This window comes from Lepeophtheirus salmonis, chromosome 9 (assembly GCF_016086655.4).
Source record: "Lepeophtheirus salmonis chromosome 9, UVic_Lsal_1.4, whole genome shotgun sequence".
Classification (NCBI taxonomy): domain Eukaryota; kingdom Metazoa; phylum Arthropoda; class Copepoda; order Siphonostomatoida; family Caligidae; genus Lepeophtheirus; species Lepeophtheirus salmonis.
Window position 1 is genome coordinate 15,181,888 of NC_052139.2, and position 15,360 is coordinate 15,197,247.

At 30.7% G+C, this 15,360-nt stretch overlaps 1 protein-coding gene and 1 long non-coding RNA gene across 2 annotated transcripts; one reads left to right on the forward strand and one right to left on the reverse strand.

Annotated features, from left to right (window-relative positions):
* Positions 1-7,536: 7,536 nt before the first annotated feature.
* LOC121124228 (mitochondrial ribosomal protein L20) lies at positions 7,537-8,260 on the forward strand. Its single transcript, XM_040719380.2, has one exon. It carries the CDS (start codon positions 7,685-7,687, stop codon positions 8,186-8,188), a length of 504 nt encoding a protein of 167 aa, XP_040575314.1. The 5' UTR covers positions 7,537-7,684; the 3' UTR covers positions 8,189-8,260.
* Positions 8,261-13,742: 5,482 nt separating this feature from the next.
* On the reverse strand, positions 13,743-14,665 carry LOC139906316 (uncharacterized). The gene is made up of 2 exons (XR_011781755.1): positions 14,514-14,665; positions 13,743-14,451 (listed from the first exon to the last, which is right to left on the reverse strand). It is a non-coding gene; the product is annotated as an uncharacterized lncRNA (long non-coding RNA).
* Between the last annotated feature and the right edge of the window lie 695 nt (positions 14,666-15,360).

The window sequence follows — 15,360 nt, forward strand, 5'->3', positions numbered from 1 at the left end:
GAATATAATTGAATCTATATAGGAAAGGATATTAACTACTCAGGAATTAAATAATAATGACAACTGCTAAGGAAAAGAAAATTCATTCTTCAAACTACCAACTCTAAAAAATGGGACAGCTAAAAAATTAGTATAGTCAATTAACCGATCCATCGTTATTATCATTGTATGAAAATTAGAATTAGAATTATCAGAATCTTTCTCGAAAACAACGAAACATTCAGTTTATAATTATTAGTATATGCAGAAGTGAGAAGTATTTTCTGAATAATTTTTCAACTATTTTACCATTGTCAATGTGATTTCCTGCTCCCTTCTTGCCCCGAACAATGCCGTGGTCAGTTCATTATATAAATAGGTTTATTATAAACATATAGCATGTTTGATCTCTTTTTTCATTTTTGGACCAACATCCACCGAAGGCACAGAGTGGCCCAACTTATGCAATTGTACTGTACCCGCACTTCAATTATGTCCCACGTTATTTAGTTATTTAATGTTTTCTATAAAAATTATTATATTCCAAAAAAATATCAAACACAAATTTTAAAAGTTTTAACCTTTCTAAAGTAAAACCCGAGGACATCCCTGGTCTGTAGCCGTATAAAGAATATTTTTTTCCTTATGTTAGTCTAATTATGACATCTATGACATGCAAGGGTTTTTATTCTTTATAATTATAGATAACGTTGGGTTGAACCTTATTTAGGACCAAGAGCTGCAGTCCAGTTAAATCCAGTCTATTCCAGTCCCAATTTGTAGTCTTAAAAAAAGGAAAACTCGATCCTCGTGACATGATTCATGTGTTTCTTCCTTATAAATTAATATTATTTAGTTGTATTTAAGGCCCTGCCTTTGGGACTGGTCTTATACTGGACTAAACCGTAGAAATTAAGATACTCAACACACTAATAATAGGTGAATGTTATGATAATTTTTTAGAGAGACAACTTTAATTTTGTTGCAAAAGTGAGTGGTCCATTGAAATCTGAACACTTACTAATTCAATAATAAATTAAATTTGAGTGATTGAAATTAATTTATATTCCGATACATTAAAGCATAAGTAATTAGTTGCAAAACAAAACAAACATGAGCTCTATAGCCTTCGTACAAGTCCAGGAAATGATACTTAACGTGATTTACGTATTTCCATTCACACACTACAAAGCAGTGTGGCGTCTCCAGGATATACACCATCAGCAAATCCAAAACGTTGGAAAAGAAGAAAGAGCTTTCGAAGAAGTGGGTGGAGAGAACCTTGTGATCTAAGAGTGGCCACTTTTGACACGAGCAATGAAAGAAACCTCCATTGCAAGACTTTTAAATGTGTCTTTTTGAGTTATTTTTAGACACTTTTGCCTCCCCCCCCCCGACTACACATTTTGGGGCACATCGAGATGAGGGATTGTAGTGTCCATCATCCAAATACCGAGGCCCTCAAAGCCACTGTCAGCCATCACTGGAACACCATGACAGAGGACTACATTGGCAGGGGGTGCCAAATCTTCTGCCGCCACCTAGAAGATATCATTGCTGCTAAGGGCGGCTACATTAAGGATTTATAATATTCTCTTTTTTTTTTGCTATTATATTGTTAATTAATAAGTTATATTTTGTTAAATCTTAAAATTGAAAGTGTTCAGACTTCAATGGACAACTCGATATTAATTAATAATTTGGACTAGGATTTTTTTCAATTTTAAAGCTCTTTAAAATGATAACGTTTTATAAAAGATATTTCCTTGAAATACTTTTTTTCTAAAATACATTTCTTTGATGACGATTATTTTTTTACTTGTGATTTTTAATTTGAATTCATTAATTTCATTTCTGGCCTTTTTAAAGTAATACGACATATTGATGGCCTGAGTATCGATTAGTTTGCTTAAAATGCTAGAGAGTCCCTCCAGTCCTTCCATCTGATTAAACATTAAGTTGTAGCTTTTTTGTGAGTAAATACAACCTTTAATATTTTTAGTGGAAGCTGTTCTTTGTCCTGTTACATACGAGTTCTTTATCGGTTACGTAGAACATCATGACTTATTTGGAATGTATATGCATTTTTGCATTAAACATGGTATTGACACATGTTCGTAACTAAGCAAGTTGTTATTATTTTTTTTTTTATTTTCAAAGCTTTTGTTCATTTAATCAAAATACTCCTCCACATCTTATGGCATAAAAATTGAACAAGCAGTTTATTATCAAACAAGCTTTTTGTACAGATGTTAGGGATGTTAAAGTATTGAATAATCTTGTATCTGCATTAATACGGACTATTTTCTTAGTATCGATACTGATTTAAAATGTACATCATTTTCTCTTAAAGAAAAAAATGTTTTATTTTGAAATACTGACTCCAGAAAAGAGACAATAAGGTATATTGTTAATCAGGATTTTTTTCTTATGCCTTATTCTGATTGGTTTAAAATGAAAATTGCACTATTTTAATTTCTTTTAAAATTCGACAAAAAATTAATATACAAAATTTCTTTTTTTTTTTTCATCCACTCAAAGAAATAGATCTATTTCATTTATTTGTCATGCAGGTAGAAAGTTAAGTTTGATTGCATAAGTAAGTCTGAAGCTCACAATAATTTCAAATTCTTCTCTTCGAAAGATAAAATTCGAATAAGTTGTGAATTAATCTTGCTAGGCGTCACAATTACACTCTAACAAATCATTCAAGACTTTGAAATGCATGGATGATTCATGTTACATTCAATATTAATTGAATAACGAAAATACCTTTTTCACCCTCACTTTGAAGATAAAATGTTTTGTCATTGACCTTTAGAAGGACGGTGGCTATTGGCACATGATGTAGTTCTAACTTATTTCGATTATAAGAAGAAAAAGAATAGTCGAAAACCTCCATTCAATCAAATAAGGATAGAATAGAAGAAGAGCTTACAAGAAACAAATCCAACTTTACTTTAATGAATTGGTGGTTGAAGAAGTCTCTGAGGTTGTAATACAAAAAGATTACCAAAATCCATCAAAATCATGGACAAGGTGTAAACATGTTTGAATAAACTTCTTTAAGAAAATAATGCACAATTTAAACCAAATTTAGTAAATATTTTTTGATTAATATAATGCAATATCACATATTATGAAATCCGAATATATTTTTAAAGTTAAAAATATAACCAAAGTAAAGTATACATCAATGAATGACGAAATTATTTAACAAAATATCCAAATAATAATGAGGAAATATATTAATAACCATATTGAAATCAAACTATAGTTATAATTTAACATCAATTTAATATAGTGATGACAAATCCCTCAATTATTAGTCACTAAATAATAGAAGAGCTGAACATTTGTGTTCATCGTTAAGAGCTTTATGCTGACTGTAGGTGTTTTAATGACATAAAATTATAAAATTTATAAAGGTTATTTGCTGTACTATAATATCTTTGAAGAACTATATCTGTTTTCAGTATTCAGGCTTGTGAACGGAACGCAAAATGGAACTGCGTTCAATGGACGGAACGTTGAACAGAACGGATTTGTTTTTTAACGATGAACGCTAAAACTGAGATTTTAGCGTTCCGTTCCAATAGGTCATAGTAATTTCGGAAGGGGTATAGTTGTCCACGGGATAAGTATCCTAGAAATATGACTATGCAAATTGAAGAGCAATTTTTGAAATTGGGGAGAGACTTAAAGCCTCCGCACCTGATATTGATATTCATATAAATTATTATTTATGTCCCTTTAACGCAGTAATAATTTAATTTCTCTTGTACTCAATGAAAAACATTCTCACGCTCTATATGGTTTGAAAAGTACTTTATAGCCAAAAATAAAAAACAAACACACACACAGCATTATTCGTATGGATTTAAAGTACTTCACATTTAGTATATAATATGTTTAACGTCACCAGCAGTAATCAAGGTCAATAGCAATTCTATTAAGTAATTTTTCAATGTTTCCAACATGTCGGGGGTTTAGATTAAAAAAAATTTTTTTTTTGAAAAATATACGGATCATATAATTGTATATTCAAAAGTTTTATACTTATGTAATGACAGGCAATATTTCCAGAATATATTATGGTCAAATATAGGCAATTAATTCAAATTTCTGGGATGAATTGATATACCCAAGAGTGTTAACTGGAGTTTAAAACCTTTTTTTTTTTCCATTTGACTTAATTTGCCCCAATATTATCTTAGAAATATATTTCATTAATTTCCTGATTCTAAAAATGTGGCGGTGAATTTTGACTACTGTAAGTAAAATTTGCAGTGCATCCAAAGGATTAATCAGAATCATTTGTTCGTTGAAATGAACTATAATTTGTTGAAAAATGTATTGCAGGTTCAATTTTGAGAAGAATTATCTAGCTTCCTTTTGGGTTGACGTGTAACAAATATGCAATTTTATTACAATGACTCTGTACTACTTAGAGTTGGTCATAACTGATAAGTTATATACATATAATAGATTTGAATAATTAATCATAACTTAATTCATCTATATTTACATATGGGATTAAGAAGATATCGATACGAATCACAACGAACATAGGTATTCTACTGTTGTGGAAATGATATATTGTTATTTCTAGTGGGCTATTAGTATTTTGAACTTTCCTTTCGTTTGTTTTTTAGATGATGCCCATGCACATTTCAAACAAAAAAAGCTTTGGCGCCCCAGACATAATTTAGCAATCTCATTTAGAGTATCCCAAGGTTAATAGAAATGCAAGGTTAGACCATCATGTAATCGGGCTTGCTATAATTTTCAATCTGATGTATTGTACCGATTGCTAGGCAAGACAGGAAGATTTTGACAGAACACGTAACCACTCATAGTCTTTGACGTTACTATTGCTATAATTTTCAATTTAATGTATCGTACCGACTGCTGGATATGAAAAACAGATTTTGATAAAACACGCAACCACTCATCTACAATAACGTCAATATTAAAACCGTGGTGGAAGTCAAACATCGATCGTACATGCGTTATGGTATAACCTTGTATTTCTATTAACATTGGCCTGACCATGTATTTCTATTAGCCTGGATATGTGTGACTGTTTTTCATTGAGTACAAGATGAGTATAATGATGAATCGAGTCGTTGAGAGGATAAAATATATTATTTATTATATGTATTTTAACTTAAAAAATAATTTTTACTATCTGAAGTTATTTTAAAACAAAAATACATAATTATAATCATCCACATGAGGTATTTATGTAATATTCTATATCTTTAATTGAGGTTACGTGAATAAATAACATGTTTATGCTATTTTATAGCAATGAATACTTACCTTCAAGGAAGCGAGAGGAGATGGGGCATTTCTATTCTATTTTACTTCATTGATATGTATATTACCGTTTATTATTATAAATAAGATCAGATTGTATTGAATATATTCAATATGAATAATAATATTATACAATACAATTAGACAAGCCAATTTTTATGAAGGTCTCTAATAAATTATCCCTATAATCCCCCCTATCCAATTTTAGAATCCTTTATAACTCTTTTTTTCTTATATTTAAGTTATCTTTTTGAATTCTGTTATTAGTTTTAATATGTTATAATTAGTGAATATATTCTTTTCGATTTTTTTGTTGAAGATAATTTATAATTTATGAAAATATTGAATAACAAAACGTAGACGACTAGGAAAAGTAAGCACTTTACTGAATTTTCTTAGAATTCGATGCCTTGTAACTATAACGGTATTCTAAAACGAAACAAAGACACTTATTAATTAACCTTTGACTAATTAGTGTAGTCAACAAAAATCTTACGTTTTTACTTTACACCAACATATTTAGAAGCATTTAATTGGAGTAAGTGTAAATCGTAGTAAAATAATCAAATATCATCAAAATAAAAATATAATCTTAAATCAATGAAGCACATAGATAAATACATATTTGCATTGTACCATTATTTACAATTGAAAATAATTTTAATTATTAATATCATATTAATACGCTTTACAATACTCAAGGAACATAATCTATTATTTAGTGTCAATGAATACTGAAATAATCTTTCTTATATACAGTTTTGTAACATCGGAAGCATTTAGTGTGATCCGTAAATTATTAATTGAAAATTGATGTGGAGATCCTATATATATATATGACAAGTGATTTGGTAATTTAAAAAATGACTTCCGACTCACTAACTTTGAAAATATGTTAAACGAAATTCATATTTTCCAAAATAACTCTTCTGAAGTTAAAAGATCACCGACAAGCGATAATTTATTAACATATTTATAACGCAAAAACTATTTATGCATCTATGTAGATTGTAGGTAATGGGAGAGCTGAATAGGATTTCCGGCTTTGCTGATAAAGATATCTAGAAAAGAGGACCACATTAAATTCATGGTCCAGGATCTTATTCTACTTTTTTTTCCAATGACAGAAGAGGCACACAAGTAATAATGGAATCGGAAGCGAGGATGAAGTGTCTAGAATTACAGAAATAATTCAGTCTTATAAATGGACTCGGTGTCATAGATATGAGTTGTTTGTTATCTACATCAATAACATTTAAGGACTCAAATCAATTAAAGAGTTTTCTAAGAATATTAGGAGACGAAATAAAGTAGACTTTGGAAGGAGTGTCAATGGTAGAGATGCAGTTGAACGATGATAAGTCTCTTTGTTCCTCTCTATACACTTAATTCCAGTATGCCTATTCTTGATTAAACATATCTTAAGTTATTATAGAAGTATTGCATACTTTTTTCCATACAAGATATAGAGGGACGGATGTGTAATTGAACCAATGGATGATGATGTAAAATATTTAGACGTTAAAGGACATCTTTACAATGACTGATACTTCCATTAATGAGAGGACATCCATCGAGTAAGGCGCAAGAACCTTTTCTAAAGAGATGAGATCCCTGAACATGATAGATATCTCAATGTCATAAATACATAGGAGTTGACTCAGTGTTGCGTCTTGACGAGGGAGAGACACAAACTTATTTATAGTAGGAGAGATCCAGGATGACCGAGAGACAAATGAGAAGAAGAAATGGCGTTGAGGAATAAGACTACACTGTTTATAAGATCATATGTATTCTTTATAATACAAAACCATACTCTGTTTTATTAACACAATACAAGACTATTTATATTACGTAAAACACAGTACTTTAATACACTAAAGAACATACAAGAAAATAAGAACAAGAAAGGAAGTATGAAATACATAACACTCAGATCCATATATTTAGATGTTCCGTGAAAAAGATCCATCCAAATCATCCTTATTGTCCTATAAGTAATTAAATTGATGACTCTAGTTTTTCACAAGAACTGTTTTCGAAAAAAAGTGCTAAATTATTTTATTTCTTCCTCCTTTCCCCGATGAAGTAATGTGCATGTAGGAGGTTTCGTGGGATTTTTTATTCTCTCTTGCTTTGAAATTATTGATAATACTCATTTTTTGTTTACTTTTTATTTCAGCCGTCAGCTGTTTGTCTCTTTTTCCGTTTTAATTTTTTCTTTTTTATATATATTAAGAAGTAATCATTGTTCGACTTGACGTCATAATCCTTTTGAGAATAGCACATTTAATATTTCTTATTATTGTTGATTATTTTATTTTTTAAATACGGAATACCAATATTATTGAATATAAACGTTAAGTAATAAGTGTTACCGAAAATGTTTTTCACTCGACCGCTTTTGGGTAGATTTATGAGATTTAAAGACCATACGGATCCCTTTTTTGGTAAACGCTTGGACTTTGGAAAAGACACTTACTGGCGAAGAAGGAAGGTCTTGATGTTAACTTCCCATTACTATGGTCGACGACGGAACTGCTTTTCGATTGCGATTCGAGGTCTCCTCAAAGCAATGCAATATGTCACCAAGTCAGGACGTCTTCGTACAAAAAATTTTAAAGAACTATCCGACTCCAGGATTGAGGGATCATCTGCAGAGTTAAATTACAATGCCTGGAATATGAGAGAAACTCTCTCCAGATTGAATATTGGGCTTAATCGGAAAGTTATCGTCAATCTTGCAGTCTATGAGCCTCGATCATTCCGATCCATTGTTGATCTTTGTTCTCACAAGGAGTCACAACCCAAATCTATAGGAGGAATGGATATAACTCGTTCCGCAGGATCTCATGCCAACGTTGTGGATCCCAATTCGAGGCTATAACAATTATGTACATACATGCAGTAAATATTTATAGATAAAAAAATAAATACAGTCATACAATTTAATCATTTATATCTCAGTATTGTTACAAATTTCCTTTTGTTGATCCGTAATAGAGTTGTTAAGGAATATTTCCAAGGTAACTTTAGACTTAAAACAAAATCAATGAGCTTTAAAGGGTAGAATTCACCAGAGGAGTTTTTCAATAGACCAACTCAATTTGTAGCTATAACTTCAAATCTACTGGAATTTTATTACCTTTTTATTTTTTCTTTTTCAATCAACACTAACATATCTAATGCATAACGAATTACATCTAAATCTGGCAATTATCTAATGTACAGACACCGAAGTATTGAAAAAAAAGAGTAATCAAATTAGAAAAACCAAAAATTCATGTGATTTGTCTTAAAATTAACCGTTTTAAACATTTTTTTACCCTTTCTTTTAGTTGTGAAGTTTACAAAATAAAAAAAATCATGTTTGACTGTTTGCTATTAACTTGTGACGTTAGCACTCTAAAAACAGACCTATAAATGTGTAATTAGTAATTTTTAAATGAAGTGTTAATTAACTTTGAATTTGTTGTAATTCAATAAATTTATAAAATTAAGTTGGATACTTAAGAAAATTTTTTATTTCTGTAAGATGAGAGACTTGACCATACGGTCGTAACGAACTAACTAAATATATTTAATATCTTGGACTATTAAACGTGGATCTCAAGGAAAGACATTCAAACATGCAAAAATTATAAATGTGAAATTTATACACTAATATACATATAATTTTAGTCTTACATCTTAATCAACTATTATTCATTTTTTCTTATAAATATGTAAAGATTTGTTGAAGTCGTTTTTTAAGCGTCCATTATATACCTACATAACAAAATAGAAACGTGTACAAGTTATTTTTGTGTTGAATATGTAGAAAAGTATAAAATAATTAATTTATAATATTAAATGTCAGTTGAAAACGAAGCATACACGAAAAACGTCCAGTAATGTTAAATTACAGATGACATTTCTATTATAACATTTATTTAATATACAGTTATTATATTATATTATACAAATATAAGGATAGCATTGGACCTTAATATGGGACTTAAAATTGGTCCTATTCCGCCGAGTCTCATCTCACTCCTGTCATAGTGCTTTGAAAAAGTTCAAAATTCTAAAACGTCCTCTACAAGGTATCATATTGATTAATATTTTAGTTAAATATTACAGTTTATCATTTGAGTTATTTTAATAAAACTAGTAGTATGTTTATAACACGTTAATATTTTGCCATTATTCTTTATTCAGTCCAAAAAAAGTCTAAATTTGGCTTTATAAAATTATGGAAGATTGATTTTTGAGGACATCCCTGATATGATGGGCCCGTTTGTTAAAGATTGTTCTATAGAATGGTTTTTAAGTCTTATTAACCATAATGCAATTTGTATACTCCCTGGATTAGCACCCATCTTTAAAATTTAGGACGGGACGGCCAAATTTTGGAATCGATACATATCCCTAAAAATATATGTTATAACAAAGTTGCGATAATGTTACGGAACCTTTCTTGTATTTTTGTTGAAAATTGTTTTTGCACCTTTCGTTTACCAAAAAGTATTTTACTTTCAGTTACATGTAGCGGGCTCATTTTTGACCCTTGTATTTTTTTCTGAACTTTGCTTGTAATTATGTGTCATATATTAAAAATTTATTAATAATTAACTCCTTCTAATCTTTATATTATTAAAAAAATTGAGATCGTAATTAGAAGCTTCTTTTATTTCCAAATATAAAAAAAAACCACTAGAGTAGGTATGCCTGGGACATTGAGAAATTAAAATTAGTTATGAACTCTTCTGTTTTCTATAAAAAAAACTTTTTTTAAAGAATGATTCTTGCTGTATGTTGTATTATGTATGATTACATATTTTATCGCTATGGTCTTTGTAAAGTATAAAAAAGTTTTTAAGGGAATTATAAAGTTTACAAAAAAAACCCATCAAGTTGAATCGTTCTAATAATTTAGAGCCTTTATTTTTGTTTTATAGAAGTAGTTGTTTGTATGTCAAATTCTTAGAAAAATGTTTTTTTAAGGCTGCCATGGCTTTTAAGGCCATTTTTTTAGTTCACAAAAACTAGAATGACCAAATTTGAGTTTGAAAAGAGGGTATTTCGCCTGAAAGGGGATGGGAGGTATAGCATGCCTCACCATGATTATGTGAATGCATAAAAATGTCACAAATGAAAGGATACAAAGGACTCTATATGAACATCCCTCTATTGAACTTTGACAAAATTACAAAGTTCAGATGTAAAGCAACTGTTTTTTGTGGCATTTAAATATGTAAATAATGATAGCGAATAAAACATTATAAATTATTTATTTACATATTAAAATAAGAAAATTAGGAAGCTTTTCAGTCCTCCTCATGTTGTTACCCATATTTCAATCTTACCAAGGGCATGGCAATTACCTATGGAATAGTTATTAAAGTCCTTGCAGGTCATGTTTTTGAAATTTTATTGGATGTACAAAACCCTTTTCAGAGAGTCTATAGACAACCGATTCCTCTCTTTGGGCCAGTGGGCTTGGATCAATGAAAAAAATTGCTCGTCTTTTTCATTGGTAGCAGGTATGTAAAAAAAAACAGAAAAAAGAATAAGGAAAAACTGTGCAATTTTGAGCAGCTTTGAATAAAAATCTACATTTTTGGATTTATACAAGAATTTGGTTCACCTCGGGTGTGCTTCAAGTTCAATGAATTCTTCATCTTTGTTAATTCTTCCAATGAATCTCAAGATTGGCGACCTGATCGAAGCACTTTGCCACATCAATTGTCACCCCCTTTTCGGCTAGGTATCTGATACACCCCTCAAAAAAATTCCAGTCCGTTATCTCACTCATACCCATTCAAATGAACGTGGAGAACTCTTCAATGGGCGCCATCCATCTCTCTAAGTAACCAAGACACCCGCTGTACTGTTTACAGGCCCTGCACTTTAGCACTGAAATTGTTACATCCTTGACCAAATCTATTCTTTTGCTTTTATATCAGATTGCCCTTGACTTTAAGAGGTATGAAGTTGTTTGTCTTCTCTTCGTGAAGCATAGTGTGAACCTTGTCAAATATTTTTTTAACTTCACAACTGAATTGTTCTTCCTCTCCATCTCCTGAATGTGCGTCCGAAATATGCACATGAGAGAATGCATTTACCATAGGTAAATCTCGATAAACTCATCTTCAAAAAACCTTATGATCATCATGGATAGTTTTTTCTTGAGACAACAAGAATGCTTTCAAGGCTGGATACATTTGCAACAATCTCTCAATACCTGAAAGCTACTGTGTCTTGCTGTGAGAGAAGAGAGTTTTGTACTCCACATCAGTAAACTCAAAGTACTCCTTCTGGTTATCTGTGGGCACATTAAAGTTAAAAAATATTGATACATTTTTAATATGAGGTTCTCAATGTCATCATCCAGTATGTCTGCTCCATGAAGAACATAATTTTTGAAAATGTGTAATGGGTAGCAAAGTTGGTATTACAGTTGTCTCCTGTAAATGAAATATATCTCGTAAATATCCCTTTCTTTTCTTGTGTTTCTCGGATTTATTCTGTAATGGTGTCAGCTGATTAATTTTGGGGCGATTTTAATTTCAATTAATTTACTTTGTAGACCATTATTCTTTCAATCAAAATATTGAATGAACAGGTGGAATATTTCTCAGCTCCAGAATTTCTGCCTTCAGTAGACACGCCAAAGTACTGGATTTCTTTAATTGCTTTCAGAGTAACTTCGACAGAAGGTGGGACTATCACGGCATTAACAATAGCTTCTGTCTTGGTGCAAGCACTTGAGATTTTTTGAGCTGTCAGCGAATCTGGGAAAATCTTTCTTAGCAAACAAGTCATGCAGTCCATTGATATGTAGCTGTTGTGATGCTTTATTGTTTGAAAAGCGAGGGTACCCTCTACAGCCTTAACATAAGTGTTGGTTTTACTCATACAAAGTCTGTCGCATTACTTTACAAGCTCCAAGTTCTACTCTCCTTTTGCTGCAGTTTTGTGTTTTGCAGAGTGTACGTCAGTTTCCAAATTGCTGCCACTTTTATTTGCCACTGGTACGTAGGTGCCTGCTTTGCATGTCAGCTTCTGAAGCATCACAGCTGAGGTGAAAACAGGACATTTATGGGGAAAAGAGGACGTCTGGTCACCCTACCAAAACCACCTCTTAGGCTAAAGAACCTACATCCAAAATTTCAGCAAAATCCATTCATTGGGTTGCCCGCGATTTCCGGACACACAAACAAACACACACACTCAGACATTTGCAATTAATATAACAAAACATAAGTATAGATTTTATCCATGTCGTACGGTGCCTCGATGTAATAATTTTATTAGTACAATAACAAATCTCCTCATCTGAATTTATACATGAGGATGAATAATGATATTGATCGACTTATATAATAATTGATTTTCTACAGCATAATCTTGATTAATTCCTTCTCAATATCCGTACAAGTATGGTTGTTTTTTAATCGCTCCTTTATGTACTCTTATATCATAAGATAATTTATATTCTTATAAGTCGTACTTATAATTTAACGAGTAAGTTACTACTTATCATATAAAATATAATCTATTCAAGTTTTTTTCCAATTATAAAAAAATACTTCAAAATAATTCAGTTTTCTTTGCCGGAATTACGCATATTGAAAACTTACACACATTCATAGCAGAGACAAGACCTTATTTTGTGATCCTGTGAAACTTTCGGATAAATAACTCAAAAACTAGAAATGTAAAGCAAAATGTGCAACAATACGTCTAGATGATTGGTTCCAAAAGTGGTCTATATTGATTCCTAGGGGTTGATATAAAACTGTCAGGATTCTATGTTACTAACATAAAAATTTCAAAGGTTTTCAGTACCTAAATGAGGATCTACATATTTAAGCAGGTAACGAAATTACATACAATGTAAATTTTGAGTTCATAATTCTGCATAAATATATTAAAAACATTTATTAGAATGATTTATATGCCCTATTTATTTGTGATGTTCTATTTGATTTGATAAAGCAGAAAATGGAAAGGGATAAATTGTCATCGACAAACGTCTAAGATGATTACGTTGTGGTCTACGTCCAACATTTAAATTTCCTCTTTGCAGATTTTAAAAACAGATTTGGTGATGTTTTAACTATGAACATGCTAGTATGGATTTAAAAAAAAGTAGTTGTAAGATATAACTGTAAAGTTGATAATTCTGTAGAGAAAAAAGCGTGCAAGGAGAAGGGGGGAGAGAAAGACTTATGGTATAATTGTTTAAAATACTGATGTGATTATCAGCTGCCTGCTTTATTATGATTTTTGAGGGTATAACGAAAGTATTTATTAGCAAAATGTTTAATGAACATATACTACGTATAATTAGACGTTTTTTATCCATTACAGTAGATTTGAAAACGTCACACTCCATGAAATTGTAATTCATTATGAACCATATTCTCAAAATAAGAACTAATGAAGCTACAAAGTAGAGTATTTCGAAATATATTTGAAGTTCCAAGTTTAAAAAGAAAGCTTAAATTAAATATAATCTACATACTACAAAATAAACCGTCATGCCTTTATGTTAAATATACAAAATTAAACAATTGTAATCATATAACTAATAATAACAATAAATTATATATACAGAATATTGAAATAATAGATTGATCCAAAAAATATTTTCTTGTTCTGACATGAATTCAGTTAAATATGTCATTACTTTAAGTTGCTAAACACAAGCCAGGCGTGGAGTTTAATCAAAAAGATCATCACCCTTTTTTTCCTATTGTGGAAGTTGCTATATACAATTGTGCACAGGATAGATATATCTCTATCGATGAGATCTAAATGATTATTAATAATAAAGTAAATGTCAAAATCATAAAATTAGACAACAAATATACTAATAAAAAAAATGTTAGAATTATATCCATCGTAATGATTTAGTGCAAAAGCTAATCATGTAGTAATGTCCGGCGATCTTACTCCTTATTAAGGGCATCAAAAATGACCCCCCCGTTATTTATGCTTGTATAACAGCATACTATTATCATGAAGGATACGCGCAATTGTTAATTATAATGCTACACCCAATGTAACTACCCCCGTTGTTGTGACCATTTAAGCAGTTGTGTTTGCCTTTTATGAGTTTTCTGAACACCATTTCTTGGAGCTTATCAACCATAGCTAATCCTTAAGCGATAAAAAAGTAATATTTATTGACTATGTAATATTGGAAAACCTTATGATCATACCCAGGTCTTTAAGTGAAGGAACTAGTGTCAGACAAACTAGTTGCGAACCATCCAATGCTATTCCCGTTGTTGTGACCATTTAAGCAGTTGTTTTTACCATTTAATGAGTTGTGTAACATAATTCTTAATTATTATTCTTAAAATAATTTGGGCTAAAATAGATTCATATTTTATGATTAGATTTAAAAAAATGAATACTTACTTTTAGATAGTACAAAATTCAGAGTTCCATTTCGTAATTTGGTGTGACTCTGAACATGGTGAAAATTATCTCAACTTCACAATTTACAATGGGAGTATTTCTATAAATGACATCCCTACCAACATCCTCCATTAATTAATGATGGTACCTCGGGAAGAGAAGAATTTACCCGTGTATTTCTCCATAAATTTTTTGAACGTAGGATGATGAGTAATGGATAAGGTTATATTACATGCAATAAGTATTTTTGTGAGATCAAAGTGAAAGTCTGACTTGATGTATTCATCGATAACTTGATTTTATAGATGATTATCCATACTCTTGATATGAGATGAGGATAATGAGTGGCGTGTAATTCTAGAGAGTGGACTAAAGGCACATTTATACCGACAAGCCATCTGTTTCTCATCCAGTAAGTATTTTCCAAATTCCTGGGCCTCCATTTTCAGAAATCCCGACAGAAGGCAACGTTGTTTTAGGCATTTTATTCAGTTTTCTATCGACTATCAGCATCTAATATTATATTAATATTGAATAATAAAGGCGGGAATGATAACGTTCTTGATAGAAGAAGATTTATATTATTTAATTAATGATGACATAAGTATTTCTTCCCTTCTCCTCGCACGCTTTTGTACTCTTACC